The 12,829-nt window shown below is 43.1% G+C and overlaps 1 protein-coding gene across 4 annotated transcripts in view; it reads left to right on the top strand.

Annotated features, from left to right (window-relative positions):
• Positions 1-11,694, top strand: part of iqsec3a (IQ motif and Sec7 domain ArfGEF 3a) — a 172,675-nt gene extending 160,981 nt beyond the window's left edge. For 3 of the 4 annotated variants that reach the window (XM_049566223.1, XM_049566225.1, XM_049566226.1), the window contains 3 exons: positions 762-854; positions 1,191-1,234; positions 10,499-11,694. In XM_049566223.1, the coding sequence (XP_049422180.1) occupies positions 762-854; positions 1,191-1,234; positions 10,499-11,059 (698 nt within the window). In that variant the 3' untranslated portion in view covers positions 11,060-11,694. The remainder of the gene's footprint in view (positions 1-761; positions 855-1,190; positions 1,235-10,498) is intronic. The other variant, XM_049566224.1, reaches the window with a different exon arrangement.
• Positions 11,695-12,829: the final 1,135 nt, after the last annotated feature.

Genomic DNA, 12,829 nt, shown 5'->3' with positions numbered 1-12,829 from the left:
TCCAATTCCACTCCCTATTTCCAGAGTGCGTAGGGAGAGGATGTAGGGGATAGAGAGATATGTGAATGAACAGGAGCATTAAGAGAGACTTCCGTACCGAAGCTTCCTTTATTAAATTGGAAAAATATGCTAATTATAGAAACAATAAGAATTTCCTGGAAAGGGCTGCTGCATATAAAACACTGTCTCTGTTTCCTCTATAATAAGAACCAAACACATGCTCATTTCCTGGAAACTACTAAATAAATCATTGGTAAACGCCGACCTATAAAGTTAAGTGTTGCCAATGTTTATTTATAGCTTCATCTGACCCCCTTTCCCACCAGATAAACTACAAAACAGGATTTGCTGTTCAGTTTGTCACACTCACACCAAAATGAATCGGAGGACATGGTGTACTGCATGTAAAAGGTCGCACCTGGCAGTGTTCGGCGGCTCGGCGTCAGAATTAGAATGCAGTGCAGTGGTGGAGACAAAACAACATTTAGTCATCATGATTGGAAATGACATGCAATTACCATCAAGTGTGAAGTGTAATTAGAGAGATGGTGAGTTGTGTTTTGAGATTAGAGGAGAGAGTGGAGGAGGGGGAGGCAACAAAGAGTGTGTGTGTGTGTGTTCAGCATTTGAAATAACGTAGAATACAGACGGTTTATATTGCGACTTTCGCCCGTCGCGGTCTATCTGTTTGTCTTTCTACCTATTTTCCTCTCTGTCGTGGTGATTATATGATGATCATCTCTGTCCTCTGTTCTCTGCAGGGGAGCTGGAGAAGCAGCAGGGCGCCAAGACGCACTCAGTAAAGAACAACGGCACACAGCTAGAGCTGCGCGGCAAACAGGGCTCCCCATCAGGTGTGTGTGAGTGTGTGTGCACTGCTGCTTTTTAATTTCAAAACCTGCTGCAGGGACTTTGCCCTCAATTGCATTAATTTACCCGCAGTTGAAACAAAGTTAAAGCACTGCTGTTTTTATGAATAGATTGATGAGACATTTTATACTTTAAAAAGGAGGTGCTGCAGTTTCACAAATCTCATACTCCTTATCTTTTTCTTGGAGTAAGTGGAGTGCTTTAAAGTGCCTTATTTGAAAGTATATTTCAGGCTCTTCAAAACATTTTAAGATGTAGTAAAAGACATTTTGCTGCCCCTTTCTTTGTCCCTTTTCCCTCTATTTTGTTTCTCTGTCCAGGAAACCAGGAGATAGATGAAAGAAGTGGACACAATGCAGTAGAGGTAAGTTATTAGTGATAGGGCCATGTCCCAAATCACAGGTAAGTCAGTGCAGTGTGTCATTATCAGAGCAGGATGAGATAGGATGAAACCTGAGGGCGAGTCAAATCTTGACGGCCACAAGCGTCAAGCAGGAAGGGGTGAAGAGTGGATGAGAGAACGAGTGCTGTGGGGTAAAGTGCTGCGGGCATGTGCGGTAACCCAACCAAGCTGCACTGAACTAAAATTAGAATTCTACACTTAAATTTACACTTACTCCCAGCTTTTGCAGGTTTAAGTTAAAGATCTCAGACATTATGCACACAAAAACATTTCTCTCAAATTTTGGTTGCAAATTTGTTCAAATCTGTGTCAGTGAGCACTTATCCTTTTCAATTCGTCCATGTGACAGGTGTGGCACATCAAGATGCTGATTAAACAGCATGAATACTACACAGGTGTTCCGCGGGATGGTCACAGTAAAAGGACACTCTAAAATGTGCAGTTTGATCACACAACACAATGACACAGATGTCTCAAGTATTGAAGAGGTGTGCCGTTGGCATGCTGACTGCAAGAATGTCCACCAGAGCTGTTGCCAATGAACTGAATGTTAATTTCACTACTATATGATGTCTCCAATGTCGTTTCTGTGATTTTGGCGCTACATCCAACCAGCCTCACAGTCCACATGTAACCACACCAGCTTAAAGCCCAAACGTACTCGGCGGAACGTACGTGGAGCGGACTCCGCGGGGGTCCGCCCGGACTAAAAGCGGACATCCGCAAGCCCTGTGCGCGCAAAGCTCAGATTTTACAACCACGTGCACACCAGTGTCTGCTCGGCATGTATTTTTCACATCGCGGGGATTTTTCACGGACATTTTTACAGGAAACTACAACGCGGAAGTGCGCTTGACTATGGAAGCCCGAATGACTGCAGACATTCCTCACGGAGTCCGCTCTGCTTATAGTACGCCCGAGTCTGTGAGCACCTTTAGGACCTCCACATCCAGCATCTTTACTTGCATGATCTTCTGAGACCAGCCAACTGAACAGCTGGTGCAAGATTTGTTTTGCATAACCAAAGAATTTCCTCACAAACCATTGAAAACCTTATCAGGGAGGCTCGTCTGCACTCTCACCATCGTCACCAGGGTCTCGACCTGACAGCAGTTCATCATAACTGACTTGAATAGGCAGCTGCTCACCTTCAATGCCACCTAACTCATATGAGAAGTGTTCTCTTCACATATGAATCCTAGTTTACACTGTACCAGGCGGCGTGTATGGTGTCATGCGAGCGAGCAGTTTGCTCATGCCAACATTGTGAACAGAGTGGCCCATGGTGGCAGTGGGGTTATGATATAGGCTGGCATAAGCTACGGCAACCAACAAAGGTGCATTTTATTGAAAGCAGTTTGAATGCACAGAGATTTTGTGACAAGTTCCTGAGACCTATTGTCACACCTTTCATAAACCATGACCCTTATATTTCAGTATAATAATCGGTGTTTCCCCAAATAATTAGAATCCATGGGTGGTAGCTGATGATGATTTCTTGCCTGTGAGTCCTTGTGCATGAGTCTGTGCTCCCTTTCTAAATTCTTCATGAGCCGTTTTTTTCCTAAGTTGTGGGGTGGACAATTGATTAGTCGATCTGATCAGATCAGATCAGATTGATGTACAAGAGGAGCAGCTGTTTGTGAGTGAAAGCAAACTTTAGACTCAGCGCAGAAAATGGCTCACTTTCACTGCGCCTGACGTTCTGCTGCTCCGTCTGTGCCCAGAGTACACTCTGCCCTGCGAGACTGTGGAGCAGTGAATAACCAAACTGTATAAATATTCCAACTCCGCACCTAAGCTCCAAAAATAGAAAATTAAAATGTGGCGGTAGGTGTTTTAATCGTGGCAGCCTGCCACAAATAAATGAAAGCGAACCCTGATAGTGCACGGCTCTATGATGCAATGATCTATACACAAGCTGAAAACATCCCAGTTCTTGCATGGCCTGTGTACTCAGACATGTCACCCACTGAGCATGTTTGGGATGCCATTTCTGCCAACTTCTCACAGCCATTGAAGAGGGCCAATAGTCCACAGGCCACAATCCTGAAGATGTGTTGCACTCATTCATTTTCCGTCACCGCTTATGCTGTTGGGGGTCGCGGGGGGGCTGGAGCCTATCCCAGCTGACACTGGGAGAGAGGCAGGGTACACCCTGGACAGGTCACCAGACTATCACAGGGCTGACACATAGAGACAGACAGCCATTCACGCTCACATTCACACCTACGGACAATTTAGAGTCACCAATTAACCTGCATGTCTTTGGACTGTGGGAGGAAGCCAGAGTACCCAGAGAAATCCCACGCTGACACAGGGAGAAAATGCAGACTCAGCCTGGGTTTGAACTAGAAACCTTCTTGCTGTGAGGCGACAGTGCTAACCACTGCCGCCCTCCATGAGGCAAACGGTGGTCACACCAGATATTGACTGATTCTTTGGGGCATCTGTGACTAAAAACATACATTCCTGTGGGGCTAGTCCTGTGAAATCCTCAAATGTTTTTTTTAAGTAAAACTGCACATTTTAAAATGCCCATTTATTGTGACCATCCCAAAGCACACCTGTGTAGCAATGAGGCTATTTAATCAGGGTCTTGATGTGCCACACCTGTCAAAATTTCAAAGAAATTAATCTTTTCTTTGCATACATACACAAGTCTTTGATCTTTAACTTACACCTTTGAAATATGAGAGCAAAAAAAGTTGCATTTAAATTTTAGTTCAGTGTAAATATTAGATAAAAAGGACTCCTCTTGCTACACAAATATTAAAGATGGTGGTTTGGGGAACATTTCTAAAATCATAGCAGTCAGAACAAGGTCTTCCCACAGAAAACACATCAGACTCAAAGGCTTTAAAAATTATCTGTGAGCCTAAAAAGGAATAGGTTGTAATTAGTTTCACAAGCTCAGGCAGAAACGGCGACTCCTTTAGGGCCTTTAAGGGAAAAAAGAGACAGCAGCTAAAAGTAGCTGTGTGGAATACTCTGCATGTGTGTGTGTGTGTGTGTGTGTGTGTGTGTGTGTGTGTGTGTGTGTGCGCGCCCACATGCAGCACAGAGACCTTAATTAACACAGTAACATGCGGGCGGATAAATTTAATGCTCATTTGACCTGGAGACGTCACCTCGCCACCCCTCTGCCAGACCTCCGGGGGAAAACTTCTCGTGCGAGCATATCGTGCAAGCAACAGAGCAAGCTGAACTACAGTACCCATGGGGCTTTGCAATTACCATCCTAGTGGCATCCGGTGACCTTTCCCTAGCCCTTTCTGCGGCTGTAGAGTTGACGGTCTGGAGTGAGAAGTCAAACACACACAGGGTCGATTTGACACTCAGTGGCTGTTTAATTCCTCACAGCTCACTGGTGTTGTGTCAGGCTGGAAGTCTTTACTCAGGTGCTGATTAGAGACCAAGTAATTACATATACGTCACAGTGAAAGGCTTCATTTCATTTTCAAAGCCGTAAATGCTTGTAGAGTGACAATAATTACAGCACGAGGCATAAAAATAAAACGTTTCTTTTCTTTGTGCGGTGGAGTATCTGCTCATTTCATGCACACAACACTCTCTCCTCGAGCAGCCTTTGGGTCGTCATAATAGGACGCTATGATCAGGCCGGTCTTCATGGTTGTCTGAGCTACCTTCGCCAGCCGCCTTCCCCTCTGCCACGCAGCCTGCAGTAAATGTCAGTGGCTGGTGGGGAGCCGTTAGCTGTCGAAACACATTTATCTTAGAAACCAGGAGGGTCACACAGAGAATCCTGCTGCTTCTACTCCAGGCATGAACACAGCGACGACCGACTCTCACAGCACGCTTTTATAATCAGAAGGATTTGATAGTGAGGTGTCAGTCAGCAACACGAGTGACAGGGTGGAGTACATGTTTGAGCACAAGCTAAACCACACACAAAGAAAGCCGTGATCACAGAGAGGACAGGCAAACAGAGAGTGTTGTCAGGAGTAGCCCTTTTAAAGCTCTGCCAGCTCCTCCTCAGGTGCACCCATCCAGCTAACGATCCACCCACTCACGGCCTCGTTAGGGTGAAGTAATGTCAGCTGTGTGCCACACAGTCCCAATCACACGTGTGGGATTTGTTACCAAAGCAACTATAATGCACTTGAATACAAGAAAGAAATAAAAATAAAATCAGATTTACATGCAGTAGTGGAGAAATGAACAAGTCACTGATCTTGAGATTCTTAAACTTTGTCAATGATTATTCCTTTATTTGATGCACTTGCCATCTTTACACAAAAATCCAGTTTGCTGTTGAGCAGACATGCATATTTTATTGTCTTAATAACCACAGTGAACCAAGTTTTTCTGCAAGATAACCAAAAAGCTCAGTTTTCATAGGGATGTCTACGGAAGCCCCGAGAGGCAAGAGAGAAAAACATAAATTATGGTGATTATGGTAAGGATCATTTTAATAGAACTAAAAGCATTCATCTTTTCTTCCAGGTCCGATTTTATTTCTCAATGTACTCTAAACACAAGCTACATGTATTGCGTGTTAGCAAGCTAAGTAACATTACTGTCAGGTGTATTATCGGCCCCCCACATCTACGACATAAGAGCAAGACACACACTTTATATTTGTTTAAGTTGTTTAACCTCGTTTTGGGTTCTTGCTGTGCATCTCTTTGTAGTCCTCTTTTTGTTGTTTTTAATCTTTTTGTAGTTGTTTTGTGTCTCTCTTAAGTAATTTAGTGTCTTTTTTAGTCATTTTCTGTCTCATTGTGGTTGTTTTGCCCCTCTATGTAGTTATTTTGTGTCTCTCCTGAGTAATTTAGTGTATTTTTAGTCATTTTCTGTCTCTTTGTGGTTGTTTTGCCCCTTTTTGTAGTTATTTTATGTCTCTTCGCAGTTCATTTGCATATCTTTGTGGTCATTTTGACCCTCTTCCTGCTTGGTACATGTCAATTTGAGTGACATGTTGCAGTTAAAGGCCAAAGGGCCTCCCTTACACTTTGAGCTCCTAGGCCTGTGCTCCGTAGGCATGTTCAGTAATCCTCCCATGATTACTGCCATGTCTTTAAAACTCACCTGGAAGAAAATCAGTTGCTTTTAGTCCTGTTTAGAACATGACCAAAATGAATGTCACAACAACAAACACTTGATCCAGAAAATAAAAATTCACCTGTTTATGGGTTGATACTGTTTGACAGGAAGGTAGGAGGCTCAGTTATCTGTGAGTGTAGCTGTGCTTTAAGTAAACGGTCTGAAGTCAGATCAGTTTTCTCTGATAGAAATACTAACTTAGAAAAATGATCCTGACAAAACTTTTCCCCACCTGTTTCACTGATGAAAAAAAAAAAAACCTTGAGCAACTTAGAAAGTTTATCCTGGCAAACCTTCTCCCACCTCTTCTTGAGTCATAAACACAGGAGGAAAAACAGCTTAGATCAGACTCAAAAAACTGGACCACATGATGTGTGTTTTCTGACTCACCTCACAGGGCCTATGTACAAACTGTAGCTCCAACTAATGTGCCATTTGATTCACTTAAATACCTTCTTGTGAGATTTAAATGAGAGCATCAACACACTCACCAATCTGTCCGTCAAATATGGAGCTACAGAGTCAGGAGACAATTAGCCTAGCCTAGCAAAGACTGGGAAAGACATGAAGCAGCTAGCGTGGCTCAGTCCAAAGTGAACTGCCTATTAACACATCTAAAACTCATTAATTAGCTTGTCAAATCTCTTTCATAAACAGAAATGTATGAACTGCAAGTTGTGGTTTACAGAGAGAAGAATTACAGAGCCATTGACTTCCTGACTTCCTGTGTCAGAAATCACTCCCTATTATCCCTTATTGTAATCACTTCCTATGCAGTAAAGTGCACGTTACTTATTAATTTTGTGTACTACAGACTACACTTTATAAATGTCCATTTTAGCAACCAAACAACCAAATATGCCAGCGTAACAGTAAACTGAAATTCTTTGGTCATCTGTGGGGTAAAACAAACTCTCTACTTTGAAATCAAAGTTTTGAAAGGCACCAGAAAGTCAGCTAAATCCTTTGTTCTCTATCCAAAGTGCTTCAGAGCTCATTGATACTGTACTCTTAAGTACATGTGCCAAGTCATCAAGGAGAATAGTGGTCGGCAGATTGAATAGGAGCAAATGTTAATGGAGTTCTTTCACACAAGAGTTACGTCGGCTCCTGTAAGAGGATGGCAAAACACCGCTGTAAGCCTTTTCTTACCTCGGATACTTCACATTAAAAGTCCATTATATTGCAGGTGAATTACCGATGACCTTATTTGCACAGTCGCCATTTTGGAGAGTTTTGGTGGGAAACTATGTTGACACACTGAAAGTTAGTTTAAAACTAAGGGTCGGAAATTTGTGGCAATCTCAGCAACTACCACGACTGCTTGAAAGTATGCAGTTATTAAATTAGAAAACTTACAGTTCATAAGAGCTGACATGAGACTTGGACTCGTGTCTGACTCAAGTAATGTCACTGACCATTTACCTCTCATTGAGTGGGTTTACATGGACAGTTTAATTCCCTTTTCATTCGGAATGAAAGTTCATTCCTATTAAAAGGGATCTTGTAAACACCTAATTCGGAATGAAAATGGCCAAAGTGATTGAAAATTCAATCCGATGTAAGGGGCTGGAATATTCTGTTTCTAATTCCGAATGAAAGAATTTCTCGCACTTGTATACACTCACTCCTCTTTTTCCGGTCTTTCTGCACATGCTCGTTTCCTTGCCCTTCTGGCACGATGACGCATATAGCGCGCATAGCAACGGGCTGAGCTAGAGCAGTCGGACTCGTTGCACTCACCAGTTTCCATTCGCCACAGCACGGTCTTCTGCCTCCCTTCTCCTCCTCAACAGATGAAGCATTAGCAGAACAAGGTTGTTGTCGTACTGCTGCTTTAAGAATATAAGCAAAACACGCCCAAAAAAGGCACTAAGAACGGCATTGTGAAGCATCTTGTTATCTGGAGCGAGGACTACAGTGTTTTCTTCCGGTAAACGTAAACACGTAACATCCGCTCCGCCCCCTATCCAATCAGAAACCTTCTCTGCCCCAAACCTTGCGCAGACCTGAATAAAGGCGATTGAACAGATCTCCCGTGTAAACCCTCATTCGGAATGAATATTTCCCATGTAAACTACCTGGAAAGACTTTAATTCCGAATGATTTCATTCAGATTCATTTCATTCCGAATGAGAAGCCATCATGTAACCGTAGCCATTGACCTGTTTCACCGCACAGATGCTTTTATACTTGCAAGCAAGTGTTAAATACCTTGTTTGCACTGGGGAAAAAACACATTTGGTGTGATTGGGGCCATTTCCAGCTGGTACACAACTGACCTTCAACATTGAAATGTGGTTGAAATTAAGTAATTGCAAGTTGTTTCAACATTAAAACAACATTGGGACAATGTTTAATTCTGATGGTTGTAAACAGGTTAAATAAATTCTCATAAATCAACATTGAAGATCTGTTTCAACACTGAAACAATATTGAAACATTTAAAGTTTTTGACAACATTTGGAAATCAATGTTGATTCATCTTCCAAGCTAACATAATTCAACAGTGATTCAACCATGGTGTATGATGTTGATTCAACAGTGAATAAACATTAGAATGCCAGCTGGGGTGACTTTGACTAGTCCTTTTAAAACTTAAGACTTGACTATGACTTGGTACACATGACCTAAAAACAGCTCTGGTACATACAGCTTTGGCTACAGCACAGTAGCTATTTGAAAGACACTGATAATAGGAAACAAATATTACATTCTTGACATAAGGTTCTAATGTGTTTTCCAAGGGATGTTAAAATGATTAAAAAATACAGTTCATGCTGTTTATTTGTTTGAAATCTTTTAAACTGAGTTGCTGGCTGAGACAAACAGCCCTTCCTCTCTCCACCAGCACTAATGTTACCTGCACACAGTGAATCACATTAGGACAGAGGACAGGAGGAATAACTTACAGTGACAGATAAAAACTAAACCTCACTAAGTATTGCGATGTCAGGGAAATTATTTATATAGTGGCATTGCTGTTGTAAATATGACAGTTGCTGCTCTGGGGGAAAAAAACATGTTATATTTTAAGAATTTAATGATCCTGTTCTGAATTTATTCTTTTTTAAATCAATATATTTTCTAAAAAGCAGTTATTTAGAAATGAAAAAAGACTATAAGAGTACTGATAAAGTACTGAGTCAATCAGGACTATCAATAAGAGCCGTAGTATCAATAAAATCTTAACAATACCTATCTACCTCACCTCTGGATGCCACTAAATGCTACACACTGGACCTTTAAGTTTGAAATACATGCAGTTATATTCACCAGTAATTTAACCCATAGATAACCTTAGCCATTGACTCAAGTCCCAGATGTGCTGTGGACGCTTACAATTCTCACACTACTTAAAGTCCATGACACGTAATATGCATTGCAGATTGTGTTCATTCATTTGATGAAACTGTACTTTAGTTTGGGCGTATGCTTTCAGAGAAATGCAGTGTAAGGTAACTGGGAAACGTGACATGCTTCCTAAAATATGCAGCAAGGTACGATAAAGGAAGACAGATAGCAGAAAGCAAACTCTGAGGGAAGGAAACTCTGACAGAGGGAAAGTGTCTGCAGAAATAAATGTGACATATGGAGGTTTGCATTCTGATGAGTGTTGCCTGTGGACGTCTGTGGTTGTCAGTCTGCTCACCTCCTCTCCTTCCACCTCTCCCTCTTCTCCGTATGACCTCCGTCTATGTTCTGGTTTCCCCCCGACCCCCTCAAGTCTCCTCGTGTCCGCTGTCACCATAGCGCCACACAGTGGTTTGGAAGGGAGACACAGGGGCCCTCAGTGTCCCCTTTGGAACCACCGGGCCCCTTCTGTAGCGTCACACTAAATCTCTTATCCCTATTCCCCACCACTGTCCTCCCCCTGACCCCAGTCACACACTGCTGATCCCAGCATCCAATCTACACTGTTCCCAGTACCTGCGGGGGTGGAGGGAGGGGAGTGTGCAGTAGTCACAATGATTTTACACCTCCACCGACCCCCAACACCTAAGCCCCCACGCATGCCCTGTGTGTGTGTGTGCTGTGCATTCACCACCCACCCCCCCACCTCCCCAAAAAAAAACAAAAAGAGGGCTTGACGGATTGTAGAGGAGGAACCAGTTTTATAACATTTGATGCTGTTCTCTTGGCTGTTTTCTAAACTAGGTGTCAATTCACAACAGGCTTCAGACGTACCAGCTCAGCAGCAGCACGGCTCGGAGTCCCGAGAGCGTGGCCCTTCTTAACCACCGGGGGGAGCTGCTTTTCCAGCAGGGGCCCCAGGGGATAACCCACGGGCCGGCGCCTCCACCTCAGCACCCGCAGCTGCAGTCAGCGGCAAGCACCCCTGCCCACCACCTCCACCTCCAGCAGCACCACCAGGCGGCCGTAAGCATGGCTGACCTCAGGCCGGAGACACTCATCCAGTGTCAGCAGATCGTCAAGGTCATCATGCTCGACAACAGCGGCCACGGACGCATGGAGGCCTTCCTCAGCCAAACGCCCACACACCACCACTACCAGCATCACCACCACAGCTACCACCAGCTCAGTCAGTCGGCCATGTCCACCCCGGTCCGCTCGCCGGACGGCTCCCATGGCAACGACGGCCACCAGCCCCCGCTGCCTCCCCCACCTCCGCCTTACAACCACCCACACCAGTATATACCCCCCGACCCCCGCCTCAGTCTACACCGGACCCCAAGCGGCTCTCGGAGCATGGTGTAAATAAATTAATTAGTATTATTTCCCCCACACGTCCACACACACTCCCCCTTCTCTACCTATTTAAAAAGTACATAATGTACATATATACATACAGATCAAAGAGCTATAAAGAAAAAAAAAACAAATCTCACTTATATGCATATATTTAAGGAAAAAAAGAAAAGAAAAGTCAAAGTTTTAAAAGAGAAACGGAGAAATAAAATGCATATATATAAAGTTTTACTTGATTCCACATGTATTTTGAAATATTATGTAGTTTTAACAAATTTCTATAACTTTTTGTCAGTTTTAACTCTTGCTAGAGAAAACACAGATATTCTGGATGGGTTCCTTCTAGTTCCGGTATTCACTATCACCGCCAACAACAACAACAACAACAACAACAACAACAACAACAGAAATGGACTGCAATGGATGGACAACACTCCAAGGACTTTCCGCTTCTGTCTCGCTTTTATCATCCCGAACCTCATGCCTACTGTGCTGTATGTGCGCGTGCGTGCATAGTTGACACTTTAACTGAAAAACGTGTGCCAAAATACATAGCCACCACTAAACACTGACTTCTTTGCACTTGACTAAACGCTAGGGCTAGGAGAAAATTAAAAAAAAAAAAAAAAAAACCCTTTCTTTTTGCTTTCAGAAAATAGTCCTGTCACGCTTCTCCCTCAAGGAGCACAAAAAATGAATAACAAAACTGATGTTTCATAACAAAAAAACTTATCTCCCCGTTCGCGCTGTCACTGATTTATTTGTGTGATGGAGAGCCTTCTCTCTTCCTCCTCTGCTTCCCCTGGATAACAACCAAGGAAAAAAAAAAACATCCTCCGATAAGCTGCGTTTGTCATCCGCTCCTCTGTTGTGTTGTGGCTCTCTATCATCAGAAAACACTCTCGCTCTATTGTCACTCTCCATAGATCATCCTACAGTCAAGTATGACAGAAAACAAAGGCGACCAATCACGTGGATTGCTGCCAAACCAAAAAGTCAGCCCAGGATGCTCCTGTTGATTGTTGTTTGTCTTTTACTCTCCATGTTTAATATTGCTTCCCAGGAGTTCTCGCCACATGTTTAACTGCTGATGGAGGGATTTTTCTTTTTTTTTTGTCATATTTTAAAAATTGTTCAAGCTGCTGAAACTGCTCTCGGACTTTTCTAAAAAACAAAACAAAAAAAATCTACAATTCACATGTAATATATGTACACTGTGCTGTAATCTGTTGTTCATGCAACGCTTCTCCGCTTTTTCAGGAAAACTCGCCATGAATTTCCATGAAGACGCTTCTGCTACAACTGTTAAATGTCAAGATCTGTGTTTATTTTGATTTGCGCAGACGCATATTCAAACCTTTGTGTGTTTTCGTCGTCGTCGTCGTCGGTGGAGAAATGCAGGACACCATACGAAACATCCAGACGCTGTCTCTTTATGTCGGTACGACTACCAGGTTTTTTTCGTTTCAGCTCCTTGTGACTGTTTTTTCCTCCTCCCTCCTAACCTTTCAGTCTGACATTTTCAAAAAGGCAAAAACTACAGAGGCGCACACACAGCTTTTATTGCAAATGCTGGCATTAATGGTATTGTTTGTGCTGTTGGCTAGCCTGCTTTAAATAGGAACGGGACAAAAAGAATGCATTATCTGATCTCTTTCTCTTTCACCCCAGCCTAGATTGTAAATACCACATTCAAGCTGTGTCGGAAAGGACAAGCAAGCTACCTTTAGCCCCTTCAAAATGCTATAGCCCTGTCACGCGTCCTTCATTCTGAAATAG

This window comes from Epinephelus fuscoguttatus, linkage group LG22, assembly GCF_011397635.1.
Source record: "Epinephelus fuscoguttatus linkage group LG22, E.fuscoguttatus.final_Chr_v1".
Taxonomy (NCBI): Eukaryota; Metazoa; Chordata; class Actinopteri; order Perciformes; family Serranidae; genus Epinephelus; species Epinephelus fuscoguttatus.
The sequence above is the reverse complement of the archived record's forward strand: the minus strand, read 5'-3'. Positions and strand labels throughout refer to the sequence as shown.